The 16798-nt window shown below is 43.5% G+C and overlaps 1 protein-coding gene and 1 long non-coding RNA gene across 3 annotated transcripts; one reads left to right on the top strand and one right to left on the bottom strand.

Annotated features, from left to right (window-relative positions):
• Positions 1-2733: 2733 nt before the first annotated feature.
• On the bottom strand, positions 2734-6200 carry LOC136495688 (11-beta-hydroxysteroid dehydrogenase 1A-like). Its single transcript, XM_066491550.1, has 5 exons — positions 6107-6200; positions 3790-3875; positions 3567-3701; positions 3323-3499; positions 2734-2829 (listed from the first exon to the last, which is right to left on the bottom strand). Exons 1-5 carry the CDS (start codon positions 6198-6200, stop codon positions 2734-2736), a joined length of 588 nt encoding a protein of 195 aa, XP_066347647.1.
• A 3055-nt stretch (positions 6201-9255) lies between these two features.
• Positions 9256-11485, top strand: LOC136498232 (uncharacterized). 2 transcript variants are annotated; one of them, XR_010769548.1, is made up of 5 exons: positions 9256-9792; positions 9903-9983; positions 10116-10203; positions 10532-10607; positions 11166-11485. It is a non-coding gene; the product is annotated as an uncharacterized lncRNA (long non-coding RNA). The 2 variants fall into 2 exon arrangements; XR_010769547.1 differs by having other exon boundaries at positions 9256-10203.
• The last annotated feature ends 5313 nt before the right edge of the window (positions 11486-16798 follow it).

Genomic DNA, 16798 nt, shown 5'->3' with positions numbered 1-16798 from the left:
TTCATAACATTCACAGATGATTACTCCTGTTATGGCTATTTATCCAATCAAAGAAAGAACAGAAGCATTGGATAAATTTAAGATATTTAAGGCAGAAGTTGAAACTAACACAATTTAAAGATTAAGATAGTCAGGTCTGACTATGGGGGGGAGTACTACGGTCGGCATACCCCATATGGCTAAGTTCTTGGACTTTTTACAAGGTTCTTACAGGAGAATGGCATAGTAGCCCAGTATTCTATATCGGGCGAACCTCAGCAAATGGAATAGCTAAAAAATACAATCATATCCTGATGGATATGTGCGCAGTATGATAAGTTACTCCACCTTACCATTGAGCCTGTGGATGGAGGTTAAAAACCACCATTATATTCTCAATAGAGTACCAAGTAATCGGTGCCCAAAACACCATATGAGTTGTGGACAGGAAGAGTACCTCACTAAACCACTTACATTGTGGGGGAGTCCTGCTGAGGCTAAAGTATTTAACCCAAATATTGGGAAGCTAGATCCCAAAATAGTAAGTTGCCATTTCATTGGCTACCCAGAAAAGTCAAAAGGTTTTTGTTTCTGCTGTATAGACATACATACAAAGTTTGTGAAAACGAGACACACTGTCTTTCTAGAGATGAAATGATGAGGGGGAGCATGACAGCTCGAGAAATTGACCTTGAAGAGAAGTGGGTGTATGCACCCACTCCGATGATTCAAGAGCCATTTTTCACACTACCTGCTGTCGCTGCACTGACAGTGCAAGATACTGTGGTACCAGCACCTATTGTTATTCCGTCTATGGCAACAATGAATGACGATGAAGAACCGTTCTTTAGAATCCTGTAGAACCTATTGCCACACATGAGGGGAGTAACAACAGCCTCAAATATAAGATGTGCCAAATGTGAAGGCCCCTAGAAGGTCTCAAAGAGTTAGAAAATTAGTTTCTTGTGACTATGAAGTATACAACACTGAGGAATTTTAAATAGAGGGTGATCCCACCTCATTTGAAGAAGCCATAAGAAGTGATCATTCATCAAAGTGGCTTGAGGCCATGGAAGATGAAATGAATCTATGAATGCCAATAAAGTTTGGGACTTAGAAATAATTTCTAAAGGAGCCAAAACAGTAGGCTGTAAATGGGTCTACAAAACAAAACATGACTCTCAAGGGAATATCGAGAGATATAAAGTGTGACTTGTGGCAAAAGGCTTTACGCAAAGAGAAGGATTGATTACAATGAGACATTTTCTCCAGTCACATGTAAGGATTCCTTTAAAATTATAATGGCATTAGTGGCACATTACCATTTAGAATTACATCAGATGGATGTAAAGACACATTTCTCAATGGGACTTGAAGGAAAATGTTTACATGGCACAACCAAAGGTTTTATCGTGGAAGAAAAGAACGAATGTGATGCCGCCTAAAGAAATCTATTTATGATTAAAACAAGCTTCAAACAGAGGTACTTAAAGTTTGATCAGACAATAAAGAATTTTGGGTTTAAAAGAATGTAGAGGACAATTATGTCTATGCAAAGTTTAAGAATAAGAAATTTATCTTCCTTGTCTATGTGGATGATATCTTACTTGCTAGTAATGATGTCAGTCTACTACTGGAAACAAAGAAGTTTTTATCCTCAAAATTTGATATGAAAGATTTGGTGAAGCTTCGTTCGTTCTAGGATCGAGATTCACGAGATAGAAGTAAAGGGGTATTAGGACTGTCACAAAAGGCATACATAGAAAAGATCTTAAAGAAATTCAGTATGCACAAATTTAGTCCCTCACCTGCTCCTATAGTCAAGGGCGATAGATATGGGGATTTTCTATGCCCCAGGAATCAGTACGAGATCGATCAAATGAAAACGGTTCCATATGCTTCAGCTATCGGAAGCTTGCAATATGCTCAAGTATGTACGCACCCTGACTTGACATTTGTTACCGGGTTACTTGGCAGATTCCAGAGCAATCCTAGAAGAACACTGGAAATTAGTAAAGAAAGTCTTGCGTTATTTGTAAGGAACAAAAAGGCTCGTGATGACGTATAGAAGATCAGATTCACTCTATATAGTGGGATATTCAGATTCTGATTATGTGAGAGATAATAGAAAATCCACGTCTGGATATGTATTCACTCTCGTAGGGGGAGCTATTTCATAGAAAAGCTCAAAGCAAACCGTCACTACATCGTCCAAATGTATGCTGAGTTTGTAGCGTGTTATGAGGCAACGGGGCAGGTGAACTGGCTAAAGAAGTTCATACCTGGTTTGAAGGTGGTTGACGATATCTATAGACCACTTAAGTTATACTACGATAATAATCCGGCAGTACAGTATGCTTACAACAATAAGTCAAGTGATGCTGTCAAACACATTGACATAAAGTATTATGTTATGAAAGATAAAGTCCAGGATCATGTCATAAGTCTTGAGCATATAAGTACCGAAAAGATGCTCGCGGATCCGCTTACAAAAGGCTTACCACTCAACGTGTTTAGAGAACATGTAGCCGGCATGGGTTTAAGGGAAAGTCTATAATTCCTGGACAAAAGAAGGCCCAAAGTTAAGTATCTATTTTAGAACAGACTGGTGTGTTGTAGTTGTTAAATCTATCGGCAATTGACCGTGACGATGAAACATACTCTATGCGCTAATTTATAATAGAATGAACAAAAGTAAATGATATGAAATTGAAAGATGGTAGGAGATCAAAGGGGAGATTGTTAGATTGATCTCTAATCCCAAACTAGGCCCAACGGCTCAGTTGGGCCTTTGATCCGCACCCTGATTGGAGACGCCCAATCCACTATGGCTGGAGGGCCCCTGTCACACTGCGCAATAAATAGAGGTGGGGGCCAGTAGCTCTGTGTATGAGGTTCGCCTAAGCCGAGCTCCCCTACCGAAATCTAAACCCTAATTCCGATCAGAGAGGGGCGCAGCCAGTGACGAGAAACCACCAGCCGGGCCACCACCGCCTCTGCATCTACACCGAGGGGCTGCTACGTTGTTGGGCTGCCCTGCAACCGCTACTGCACCGCCACCCTTCGACTCGACACCGCCACCGGGTTATCGCCAAGCACTGCGACGGCGAGCCCATCTTCATCTAAGACAGCCGAAGGTTTGCACCCTTCACCTCTCTCTTTTTCTCGTTCTATCTACTGCTACTGCTCTAGTAGACGTTCTAGGGCTCACGGTTTTATTCAAAAGCAAGTAAACATGCTAGTTCTATGTCTAGAGATTATATTTTAGGTCTAACAACTTTTGCAGTAGCTCCAATTCAATACTAAGTATATCATCATCATTATCTATGAATCGAGTACTCACACTCGCATCCCTCGTGTCTTGATCGACCTCCACCGTCCCTTCCTTCGTCTTCGACAGGTGCTTCCCTTTCGTCATCTCCGACTCGATCCACCCGGGAGTAGCGATCGTGATGCCGACCTCGTCGCCCAGCTCCATCCGCAGCGTCTCCAAGAAGTTGAGGACGGCAGCCTTGCTGGCCTGCAATTCATTTGAGCATTGAGTACACGCAGAGCCGTTTTGGATCGCTGTCTGTCGAGAAATGTACATTGTACAAGCTCATTCTTGGCATTGCCAGCACCGCCGCAGCCGAGGAGTTGGCGAAGACGATCTTCCCACCATTCTTCTTCAGATGGGGAAGTGCGCAGTGGGTCGGATGAACTGCGCCCCAGAAGTTTACGGCCTGCGCCATGCATGACTAGTTCAGACATCTAGAACCTTCATCGAGAGAAATAAGAGAATAGAGCAGCGCATCTGCTGCTAAACCGTACCAGGACTTGCTTCAAATCAGCAACATCTGGTACTTCCTCAAACCAGCAGACATTTGCTACACCAGCATTATTCACAAGATAATCCACTACAATAGAACAGACAGAGTTAATGATCGTACCATGAATTTTTGTAGTTGTTCTATTACTAGTAGTATACAGAAGATAGCTAATGGTCATAAACTTACATCGGCCGAAATGTTCAACTGTGGCCTGCACAAACCTCAGGCAATCCTCCCAATTTGGCCCCGTTCGGCTTACCCAGAAACCGACTTGTTCGGCTTGTTTTTTTTTTCAGTCGGAACAATATTTTTCTCTCACAACAATTCAACCAGAACAGTGTTTTTCAACTAAGTTTTAGCAAACCGAACGAGGCCTTTCACTACCGGAAACCGACACTTTACTGAGTGCCGGAGGCTTTGCCGAGTATATTTTATTAGGCACTCGGCAAAGACGGTCTTTGCCGAGTGCTATTTTTTTTGGCACTCGGCAAAATGCGTGGCACTCGGCAAAATGCGTCTTTGCCGAGTGCCTTTTTTCTGGCACTCGGCAAAGATATATTTTGCCGAGTGCCTTTGTTTTGGCACTCGACAAAGAGGCATTTTGCCGTGTGCATTTTTTTTGGCCCTCGGCAAATTATTTTTTCAAAGCAATTTTTGAGGCCCTAAATGAATTCAAATGAAAAAAATTTCAACTACAAAGTTGTATAACTTCTCAAGATCTACAAAGTTTAATTTGGTCATTTCTTCATTTGACAAAGCGACAATAACGTTATTCATAAAATCTACATCTCTCTCATATCTCTCATATTAGTTTCATGAAAGTAGAAGAGAGATATATAAGATTTGTGAACAATGTTACTACCACTATGTCGGATGAATAAATGATCAAAATAAACTTTGTAGATCTTGAGAAGTTATAAAATTTTGTAGTTGGCAACATTTTGATTTGAAATCATCTTGTCATGCAAAAACGACGTTTGAATTTGAAAATTTTAAAATTTGAATTATTCAAAAGACCTCGGATGAAAAATCTTCCTAAATGAAAATTGTAGATCTCCAAAAATTATGAAACTATGTAGTTGACAACTTTTTGATTTGAAATTATTTTATCATGCAAAACTACGTTTGAATCTCTAAAATTTGAAATTCGAATTTTTCAAACGACCTCAGATGGAAAAACTTCCTAAATAAAAATTGTAGATCTCGAAAAGTTATAAAACTTTGTAGTTGACCACTTTTTGATTTGGATTCGTTTAGGACCTCAAACAAACAATTTACTCTCGATTTAAAAAAGCAATTTAAAAAAATATGTTATAGAAAAGAAGAAAAAGACAAAAACTGAAAAAGAAACTGAATTTACCGAGTGCCTCACTTCTGACACCCGGCAAGGGCTTTGCCGAGTGCCAGTTTTTGCACACTCGGCAAACCCCCACTCGTATACCCCCGCATCCGGCCGCACACAGCCACACACGCGCACACGCACCCGCGCCGCACACGCACACAGGCACACCCGTCCCCGGCCGCCGGCGCCGCCCCTACCCCGGCCGCCAAAACTGAAGTGGCTTGTAATCCGACATCTTGAGCTAATCCCAGGATCAAATTCGTGCACCACTTGTTCCCCTCTCCGAAACTGAAGTTTTTATTTTTGTGTGATTTTCGGAGGCATTTTTAGTGATTTTTGGTTCGTCGAATTTGGTTGTGATTGGGGTGAAACTTCTTGAGGGATTTTGGTGCTAGGACATGTGTGATCAAGGCTAGGGTGATCCCCTAACAAATCCTTCACTTGAGCACCACGATTTTGTTTTTGGGGATTTTTCGAGTTCTCGCACGTGATCTGGATTTTCTGGAGTTTGAGCACGAATTGAGCGATGATTTCTTGGGAATAGCTTACCTACTCTGTGGTGATTGCCTGTGCAAAGTTTGGGGACTAATCGTATTGTTTTGGTCGAGTTCCTGTCGAATTTTTGGCGCTCGCTCGTGTCTGTTTCTTGCGCTCGGTCCCAGTTCGTAATTCTCAGGTGCAGCTCGCAGACGCTGGTGCCTTCACCGGTCAAAACCTGTGTGTGCTCGTGCAGACCCGAGCCTGCTCCATCCCTCTGTTTGCAGTTCGGCGCGGCAGTGTCCAGTCCTCGCCGAAGCTCACTCGCCTCTGGTTGGCCGTGCTCAGCTTCCAAGCACCAATCGGTGCTCATCCAGAACCCGTGCACGCACAGCACCAAGAGCAGGAGCAGCAGTTCACATTAATTGGATTTTCAGCAGCAGTAGGCTTTTGCTAATTCCATTTTCAATTGGCAACTTGGCTGGCTTCTTTCTTTTACCACAGGGTGCAGGTTTGCAATGCTTTGGATTCAGAGCAGCAGCTGGACATGGATTCAGTGCTTGTGCAATATAAGCACCTTGCTGTGAATTCATTAGTTTAAGCAGGTAAGCAACAAGTTTCAGTTCTCAAACTGTCAATTGTTACTTTTGTGCTTCACCGACCAATCATCCAGTAATTGTGACATGTTTGCCTGCAGCTCTAATTAATTATTCTAGTGCTCGGTTCATACATGCTTGGAATTAAATACTTGTTTAATCCTTCCTAGCTTTGAAATAGGATGCATGTGTGTCGACAGTAGAACTGCTTCTGTACCTTGCTAGTTCTCTAGATCCATTCTCTGTTTTGAAGTATTTCTTTGTACTGAACTTAGCATATCTATACTGTCATCTATTTAACCTTGCACATAATCGAAAGGACAAGGATTACAGTACATTTGAACTATTTAATTGTAATTTATGCAACCTCTGGGCTGTTTAATTGGGTGTGATGATGTTGGTGTAATTTATATTTTTGTATATATGCTCCTAGACATTCACTAATTTGCTGCTTAATTGCAGCAGTATTGTAGTATTAGGTGAGTGTGTTTAAGGATAAGTTACCTTTTGCTGCACTTTATAATCAGAAACGAAATGGTTGTAGTAGGTGAGTGTGGCTAATGATTTGTGCTCTCTGAACTATACCTTTTCTTTCAGTTCCACACATTTTATTCACACTCTCATGGTATTACAATTAAACTGAAATGATTTGTGCTATCTGAACAATGTGTCTTACCATATAAAGATTATGTGTTATGTTTGTGAGGACTCTGGGCAGTCCAGACTTTAGTACATGTTCCAACACAGGACGTCGGTGTCGCAGGCTGAGTGGAGCATGTCGTCCAACGAGTCGCTCTTCAGCATCCAGGGCGCCAGCGACCTGTACCTCGGCAGCAGGTTGCACTTCGACTTCTACTACTACGAGGCCATGGCGGAGGCGGCGGACTCCAAGCTGCCGTCCCAATGTACTGCACTGCACCGTGATGCCCGTTCTTGATCTTGTCTTGTCGGCAACGACCGTGCAAATTAAGCAATCACCTGCATGCAGACTGGCGGAGACATCGCCGAGGAAGAAGGACGTCGTCAACAGCGCGCTGTACCAGCCGCTGGAGAAGGAGCGCGAGCAGCAGCCGCCGCCGAAGCTCGAGCCCCCGTGTCGGCCTTCATGGAGATGACGACGGAGGAGGAGCGGCGGAGGAGCGACACCGGGTGCTGTTGCTGCGGCTACTGCTGGCTCGATTGCTCCTGGTGTTGTCGGTGCCCGTGGTGGCGATGCGGCGGCTGCTGCTGCAGCTGCTCCTGCCCCAGTTTCTGCCGGTGCAGCTGGTGCCTCTGCTTATGAGAGAAATTGGCATTTGGATCCGACAAACTTGGTGCCAAATGGGAGCTTTAGATGGGTATCTAACCTTCCTTGAGAGGTTAGATCCCTTTCGGACTCCTGCTTGTGTTTTCGGAGGATTATCTGGCAGACAGGGCTTGGCATGTGCACGTCAGCTGGAACAGTAGTATATGCTGAGAAAAAAATATTTTTTTCTTTGGAAAATAGGTTTGCTGAGTGTAATATCAAAAAAACCACTCAGCAAACAGGAACAGTATGCTGAGAAAAAAAATATTTTTTTCTTTGGAAAATAGGTTTGCCGAGTGTAATTCCAAAAACACTCGGCAAACAATAATCCTTAGCCGAGTGCATTTTGGAAAAACACTCGGCAAACCACTTTTTTTGCCGAGTGTCAAATTTGACACTCGGCAAACCATTTGCCGAGTGCACGATAAAAAACACTCGGCAAATAGCTGTTTGCCGACTCTGTAGATGCCGTGTGCTGTTTGCCGAGTGTTACACTCGATAAAGCCTTTGTCGAGTGTTTTTTGATCTTTGCCGAGTGCCTATGGCACACGACAAAGTCTCTGTTTCCGGTAGTGTTTGCAACGTCTCCGGCAACAACCAGAATGTCCGGCGAGCCAACATCCTTCGCTCTCGCCGCAACATCATGCAGGCTTCCCTCCCTCCTCGCCACCAGCGCCAGTCTTGCTCCCTTCTTCGCGTACTGGTAAGCTATTTGCTGGATACAGATACGGGCTCATGGCAAAGCACAGTAAAAAAATTACCCATCCTCATTTACCTCATCTTTTGTTTTTATATCTGATTTATCTGTAACTCAATGAAAATATGCAGACACAATAACATTTTAGCATTTGTTCAGGCATGGATTATACGTCACAATTACTACATGTCAAAATATCCTTTATGTAATCATCGGTATTGTTATTATTATTAAGGAAAATAACATGAAAAGATATATATGAGAATCCATGGTTTAAGCGGTTTGACCAAAAATAGGCGTACAGAAGGGAGCGGGCTGGTTGGCATACCTCGCCGATGCCGGAGGAGGCGCCGGTGATGAGCACGACCTTCCCTGCGACGTCCTCTGGCACGGCAGCAGCGAAGGCCGACGTGTGGTGAGCTTGTAGATGTAGTACGGCGGGAGGAAGATGGCCAGGAGCACAAGGGACCTGCGCGCTGCCCAGTCCATGAAGGTGTTGACGAGGTCCGTCGCCGGCGTCTCGCTGCGCAGGATGGTGTACCCACCTTCAGCATGCTCAGCATCTCCATGGCTGCCCACCTTCTGCTGCTGCTCGCCTCTGCACCCTTCTGCCTTGTGCTGCAGGCCTGTGTCATGTGAGAGAGGTCGCGGGATGGAGAAGCATGACTGCGTGCGTAGGCCTGCATGGTACGTGTCCTCACAGCGTGACACGTCACAGGCTGTAGGGCACGTGGAGTTGTGTCCTGGAGACGCAGAGCTACCTGTGAGCTTCTGAACAGGGCAGGTGGCCTCTGCTGGTCCATTCAGCACGCCTGGTAATATCTCCGAATACGATTCATGCACGGCCAGCGCCAGCCGATCGGGCCACGTCGCCCGTTAGTCTCCTGTCCATCCGATCAACCGTAAATTTCCAACCAAAACAGTATTTTTATCTCACACAGATCAATCAACCATGTTTTTTTACGAACCAGCAACAATAGAATCATCCAACCGAACAGGAACTTGCCATGCTGGATTGGTTCGGGTCTCCCACCCGCTACCCAAAGCCGTCGCGAATGCTCGCGAACCACGCCCGCGAGCACCGATCCGGCCGAGACACGAACCGCCGCCCGTGCCTCCGGCCATTCCCCTCTCTCCACGACCGACTCCTCCCCGCGCGGCACTTCCTCGGCCGCGACGTATCAAGCCCCAGCGCGCAGCAAATCGCCCCCTCTCCTAGCAGCTTCAGAGACCGCCGCCCCCCTCCCACTCCTCGCAGCCGCGGCGATTGTTGCCTACTCGTTCGTCGAAGCCACGACTGCGAAGGCGAGCGGCCGAGCGCAGGCCCCACGGCTATGGGTGTTGGCGATGCGGATGCGGTGGAGGCCACAACACCAGGCAGCCATCACGAGCACCCCCGCGGCGCGCGGCACAGTCTCACGCCTCACAGCCATCCCCATCCTCAGCCACCCACATCGGCGTAGAAGAGAGGCCCCAACCCCGGTCTCGGCCGCGCCCCTACCGTCATCGCTCACTCTTGCCGCTTGCCGGTGCTCCCACGTCACCGCCGATCCGTCATCCTCCGCGCTTCATGGAGCTGCGGGCTGTGCTGGGGAGGCCGCGCGCCGGTACGTTTTCTGGGCATTAGAACCTTTGGTGCTTGGCTCCAGCGTGCGCTCGCTCCCTGCTAGCAGAATTTGTTATTCTTTTTTGCTGGCTGATGATCCTGAGAACACAGGCAAACGCACCTGGTGGACATCCAATTCTATAAGGCGCTGCTGCAGAATTTGTAATTAATTAGTTCTATTTTCCGCTGCAGGTTAGTAAGCAAAAGCTTCCCTCTTTGGTTGGATCCTCCAAATAATGGGAAAAAAAAACTAGGCACGCAGTTATATATGAAAATACGCAAGTTCACGAACATCAATTGTCTTCCTCTAATCTTACCATGCAGGATTGCATGAATCGAAACAGTAAAGAGAGTGCGTGGAATAGGTTCCCAATGCTACTAATATGCTTGCTAAAGTATACTAGAGACAAAGGCAAGGCTTGTTATATGCAGTTCTGACTTTACTATTACCTTCAAGGTTATTCATTTCCTGATTTATAAGGCTGTTATGTTTGAATGTATGTCTTAATTTTTGCATTTATTTCTCAAAATTCTATAGAGATCTAAATGATGTACACAAATTCCAAGTAAATTACCGAAATTAACTGACATTGCCTGGAACATATGATCCCATTTTGATGAGCTTAGCATCTACTGTGTGCTATCAAAGATAGTCGTTTTCAAATAGATATGAGGTTTTTCATCTGCTTTTTAATTTCACAAAAAAAACATAAACACTAATGTTCAACATGTTTGACCAGGTACATCGAGCATGTCCTTCAATCAATTTGTGGTCCACAATTTGAATTCAGAGACTATATCTTCTGAAAGATACAGGTGCATATTTCAATCACACTATGTATTTCGAGCTCAACCTGTAATTACCCAAGGATTATTTATGCAAGAATAGCATTGAAAGAAAAATGTATGCTGGTATGCAAGAATAGATATATCTCTGTAGTGTCTTTCTCAACAATCTCCAGCACAACAAATGATAGAATGTAGTATTAGCTATATTTATTATGTAGTAAAATGTTGATTGTAGGGAGATTAGGCATTATTATCTAAGGTAGCATTTTTTTCCTTTTACTCTGAAAAAATGGATCTATTCAACTCTGAAATTAGCTTTATCAATCTAGACATGTAACATTTGATCTTCCAAAATCTAACGCTTCAGTTATTTATTTCTTTTTCATGGCAGTCACACATATATATGCTTCAGATATTAACATCAAACATATTCATTCATTTCTAATAATCAATAAGTTAACTGTACACAATTATCTCTATAACGCACGGTTATTTCTATCTTACTATCCTCAAACAACATATGTTTTCTTTATTTTCCATTATTTCATCTCTCTGGCTATGAGGTGTGCCCCGCGTGCTGTGCAGAAAGTTTGGTGCCAAGGACGAAGAGCACCGCTAGATATGGACTTCCTGTGGCTGCTGCCCAAGGCTGACCACGCCGGCGAGGCCTTGAGCGCCTAACGAACGGAGCAAGCGTAGGAGCGATTCCCGGTGGAGCACTCATAGCAAGAAAGCCGGCTTGATGGCCGATGGGCGTAGAGAGTTGGCTTCGCGAGTAGCTCCTTCTCCGCCTCCTCTCACCGTGTCGCCACCGCGGTCACATAGAAACTGCGTCATCCATTATTATCCCCTCTGGAATTCCTCACAAATATATGCTACATTAAGTAATATTCACTAGCTTTTGATCCTAACAGGAAGATGTGGATGCATGTTTCATCAATGCGATTCTCTCTAGAATCCAACAAAGAGTTGGAGGTGAAAACATCTAGGCCCCCAGTTGGGTTTCGGTGATTAATGACGACACAAGATTACTATGACTAACGTGTGTTTTGCAGAGGCAATTTAAGTTAGGTTATGGTAATGAAAATTGATTGGACAATCAGGGTTGTCATGTCCCTGTCGGTGGAAATCGTTTTGGTTTTCAAAGGATGGACGACAAGGTTAAGGACGGACTAGTTTGAAGTGTCGTTTAGTGTTGGAGAGACACTTAGAATAGTTTAGGACTTTGTTTTTTCTTTGGCCGTACTATTAAGGGGGGTATGGACTAGTAGCTTAACCTAGATGAGGCTAATGGATTAGGTGTGGTGCACACTTGTTAAACTTAGCACTAGGTAGCTCAGGAATAGCCCTAAGAATGATAGAAGTCAACTTCATTCACAAAGAAATTCGAATTGGAAGTAAATAGAGAGTCAAATGACGAACCGGACGCTGGTTTGGTTGTGACCGGACACAGCTTGGAGAGTTCGGTCAGTTCATTTGATCAGAAGTAGCAGTCAGAGTGCGACTGGACGCTAGGCACCAGTACTCACCGGACGCGACGCTAGCCATATCTGTAGCAGCGTGGACAGGCTGTTGACCACGGACCAGACGCTAAACAGAGAAGTGACTGGACTCTGGGTGCCAGCGTTCGAGAAACATCAGTAAGGTTCCAGAGAGGGTTTTTGATGACCGAACTCGTCCGGTGGGTGCTGACCGGACGCAGGCCAGAGTCCGATCAGAGCAAACGGCTTTTTTCTGACACGCTGACGTATTACACTGACCGGTGCGTCCGGTCATCCCGATACTTGCTGTGTTGGACCTGAACCGTTATGTTTTGAATGGGGGTATAAATACATATCCCACTCGTCCATTTGAGGCCTCTTGCCCATTTGTTCAGCTGAGAATCACCTTTGAAGTGCAAGGGAGAACAAGAGCCTAGTGGGGTGATTAAGATTTGATAATCCAAGATTAAGGACCTCATTAGTGCATAGAGAGTAGCAAGTATGCATCCACCTTACTCATTAAGCTTGTTTTGGTCAAGTGAGAGTTTGTGCTTGTTATTATTGGTGATCGCCATCACTTAGACGGCTCAGTGGTGATTGGGAGCTTGGTGATCATCCAGCAGAGCTTGTGTATGACCCAAGTCGCTTTGTGAGCGGTTGTGGGCGATTCACTATGACGGAGTGTCAAAGAATCAGCTCATAGAGAGCACTTAATCCTTGCGTAGATTAAGGAGGAGCTACACCCTTGCGTGGGTGCTCCAACGAGGACTAGTGAGGAGTGGCGACTCTCCGATACCTCGGGAAAATATCGCAGTGTTCTTTTCCCTCTCTTTACTTTGAGCAATTCATTTTATGTCTTTACATTCCTAGAATTGTTATGCTAGAGTAGAATTAGAATCTAGGATGCAAAACTTTTGTACGGGAGAACAATAGAAACATATTTTAGATAAAGGGGTGAAATAGGCTAAGTGTAGGGCCTAATTATTGCAAAAATTTAGAATTAGCCTAATTCACCCCCCCTCCCTCTTGGGCATCTTGATCCTTTCAATTGGTATCGGAGCCTCGTGCTCCCTAAATTAGAATTAATCGCCTAGAGCAAGATGTCCGACGGGGATAGACCTCCTTCTATCTTTGAGGAAGATAATTTTCCTTATTGGAAAATTCGTATGGAGGCATACCTAGAGGCTTTAGATGTTGAAGTTCTTAGAGCCGCCTCACAAGGCTTCCTAAAACCTAAGGATTCCGCCAACCTTCAAGGCGTTGAGGTTAACTACGAGAAGTGGAATGCAAAGGCTAGAAACACCCTCTTTAGAGGCCTTTGCAAGGATATTTTTAACCGTGTGCGGAACCACAAAGATGCCCATGCACTTTGGTCGGACATTTGTGCGCTCCATGAGGGAACCAAGAGTGAGTGTGAGGAATGCTACCACCTTGTGATGAAAAAACTTAATTCATTTGAGATATTTCCTAGAGAAAATGCCAATGAGATGTATTCACGCTTGAATGTTCTTGTAGAGGAAGTCAATGGGCTTAGACTCACACAAATGCAACCTTCCGATGTTGTGAGAAAGATATTGAGTGTCCTCCACATTAATATGGGCATATTTGTGATGGTGCTTCATCAAGGTGGTCTTTCCACCGCTACACCAACTCAAATATTAGGGAAGATCAATGCACGTGAGATGTACATGCACATCACTCCACAACATGGCTCTTCTTCCACCAAGAAGAAAGATTTAGCATTCAAGGCTAGCCAAGAGAAGAGGGGCAAAGCAAGAGTTGATCATGATAGCTCAAGTGACGATGAGATTGATGATGTAAGTCTTGCTCTCATGGTGAGAAGAACTGCCAAGATGCTCAAGAAGCTAAACAAGAATGGTGTCAAATTTGATGGCAAGAAGAAGAAATTCTTCACTAGTAATAGAAGGAAGCCCATCTCCGAAATGGATTGCTATAATTATGGAGAACTTGAGTCATCTAGCTCATCAATGCTCCAAAACTAAGAAAGATAAGTACAAGAAGTACAAGGGCAAGAAAGGTGACTCGAGTGATGAAAATTATGATGAGAAGAAGAAAAACAAGCCATACAAGAAGGATGGCAAGAAGAAGGAATTTCACAAGAAGAAGAAGAATGGCAAGGCGTATATTGTTGGTGATTGGCTCACTGACATTGAATCATCAAGTGGCTTATCCGATGATGAAAGTGAGAATGAGAAGGAGAAGGTGACCGCTCTTGTGATTGATTCTTCACTATCTTCACCAACACCGCCGCCAGTCATCCTCTACACACCTATGCCTTATGGCCAAGGGTGAACGAAAGGTACAAAATGATGATGATAGTAGTGGTGATGATAATGCTAGCAATAATGAAAGTGGTAGTGATAGTGATGAAGAATTTGAATCACCTTCTTATGATGATCTTGTCAAGTTGCTAAACCAATACACTAAAATCATTAGAAAGACAAGAGCTAAAAATGAAAAGCTAGAACTTGAGAAGGACTCACTCTTAGCAAAGTATGACATAGCTGAAAAGCTAGTGTTGAGCTTAGAGAAGAAAATAAAATTGTGTCATCCAAACTCGAGGAGTTCAAATCCTCTAAAAGGAGCTTAGAGAAAAACATGATAAACTTGAGGGGATACATAATGAGCTCATCACTAGTTACAATTTGCTAAAAGAAGAGTACACTAATCTCAAGATTAATCATGACAATCTTGTTGTTTCTCATGAGTTATTATTCAATGAGCCACATGATGCTACTAACAATGTTGTTAAGATTGATATAGCTACATCATGTGATGACTTGATTGTTGAGAGCATTGAGCAAAGTTCTAGTAGCAAAGGCAAAAAAGTGATTGAGTCCGACAACTATGATGATTATGTCAAGCTCAAGAATGAGAATGAAAAGCTCAAGAAAGATCTTGAAAAGCTATCAACCACCAACACAATTGTGATAGACAATCTTGACAATGATTATGATATAGCTCTTGAGAATGAGATGCTTAAAGAAGAGAACAAGAGACTCAAGATGGAGAAAAATCATGATGAACTTAGAGAAGAAAACAAGAAGCTCAAGTTAAAGAAAGAACATATCAAGACCAGGTTGAGCAAGTTCACAAGAGGCCAATATCTCCAAAGTGAGCTACTCATGAACACCGTGATGAAGATGGATAGAAGTGGTATTAGGTACTTGGTAAATCAAGAGAAGAAAGCTCAAACTCAACATCAACAACAATACAATTCAAAGCCTAAGCCAAAGAGATATTTTGAGTGTGGACAAGAAGGTCACTTTGCTCATGAGTGTCAAACTCCATCACCACAACCTTTGCCCAAGCATGCTAGACCCTTTGCCTTCAATGCTCACTACATGCTTAGAAAGGATTCTAGTGGAAAATGAAAGTCATATTCTTAGGTCCACCCAACAAGAATAGGCCTAAGCAAATTTGGGTTGCAAAGTCACTAGTCGAGAAAGTAAAAATCCCTCATCAAGTTTAGGTCCCTAAACAACAAGCTTGATCTCTTGTGTGTAGGTGAACTACAAGACCGGTGGAAGTCATTGGGTTGTTGATAGTGGTTGCACTCAACATATGACCGGTGATCCTCGTATGTTCACCTCACTAGATGAAGAAGTAGATGGTCAAGAAAGGATTATATTTGGTGATAATTCAAAGGGCAAAGTTTAAGGATTGGGCAAAGTTGCAATATCAAATGATCATTCAATATCAAATGTGCTATGTATTGCTTCATTGAGTTTCAACTTGCTATTCGTTGGTCAATTATGTGATCTTGGCTTTCAATGTTTGTTTACCGAGAAGGAAGTGGTTGTGTCAAAGAAAGATGATAATCAAGTTATATTCAAGGGTTTTAGATACAACAACCTATATCTAGTGGATTTCACCTCCGAAGATGTAAATTTGAAGACATGCTTATTCACCAAAACATCACTTGGGTGGCTATGGCATACAAGACTTGCACATGTTGGGATGAGCTCACTCAAGAAGCTAATGAAGAATGAATTGGTTTGAGTGTTGAAGGATGTAAAATTTGAGAAAGATAAGCTTTGTAGTGCATGTCAAGCCGGCAAGCAAGTTGCAAACACTCATCCAACAAAAGCTTACATGTCAACAACAAGAGTGCTAGAGCTTCTTCATATGGATTTATTTGGACCAACAACTTATAAGAGTTTGGGAGGAAATCTCTATTGTCTTGTGATAGTTGATGACTACTCTAGATATACTTAGGTGTTCTTCCTTCATGACAAGACCGAAGTGGCCGCATGTTTCAAGAAGTTTGTCAAGAGAGCACAAAATGAATTTGAAGTGAAACTCAATAAGATAAGAAGTGACAATGGAAAAGAATTTGACAACACAAACATTGAAGCATATTGTGATGAAGTAGGGATCAAGCATGAGGTCTCCGCAACATACACTCCTCAACAAAATGGCATAGTAGAGAGAAAGAATCAGACACTTATCACCCTTGCAAGAACAATGCTTGATGAGTATAATACACCCGAAGCTCTATGGGTGGAAGCTATCAACACCGCATGTTATGCATCCAATCGCCTATTTCTTAAAAAGTTTCTTGGCAAGACCCCTTATGAGTTTCATAATGGGAAGAAGTCGAACGTATCATTCTTCCAGGTGTTTGGATGCAAATGCTACATCTACAAGAAGCGGCAACACCTAGGGAAGTTCTAAAGACGTTGTGATATTTATTTTCTTGTTGGTTACTCATCA

This window comes from Miscanthus floridulus, chromosome 12 (genome assembly GCF_019320115.1).
Source record: "Miscanthus floridulus cultivar M001 chromosome 12, ASM1932011v1, whole genome shotgun sequence".
NCBI classification, from domain to species: domain Eukaryota; kingdom Viridiplantae; phylum Streptophyta; class Magnoliopsida; order Poales; family Poaceae; genus Miscanthus; species Miscanthus floridulus.
The sequence above is the reverse complement of the archived record's forward strand: the minus strand, read 5'-3'. Positions and strand labels throughout refer to the sequence as shown.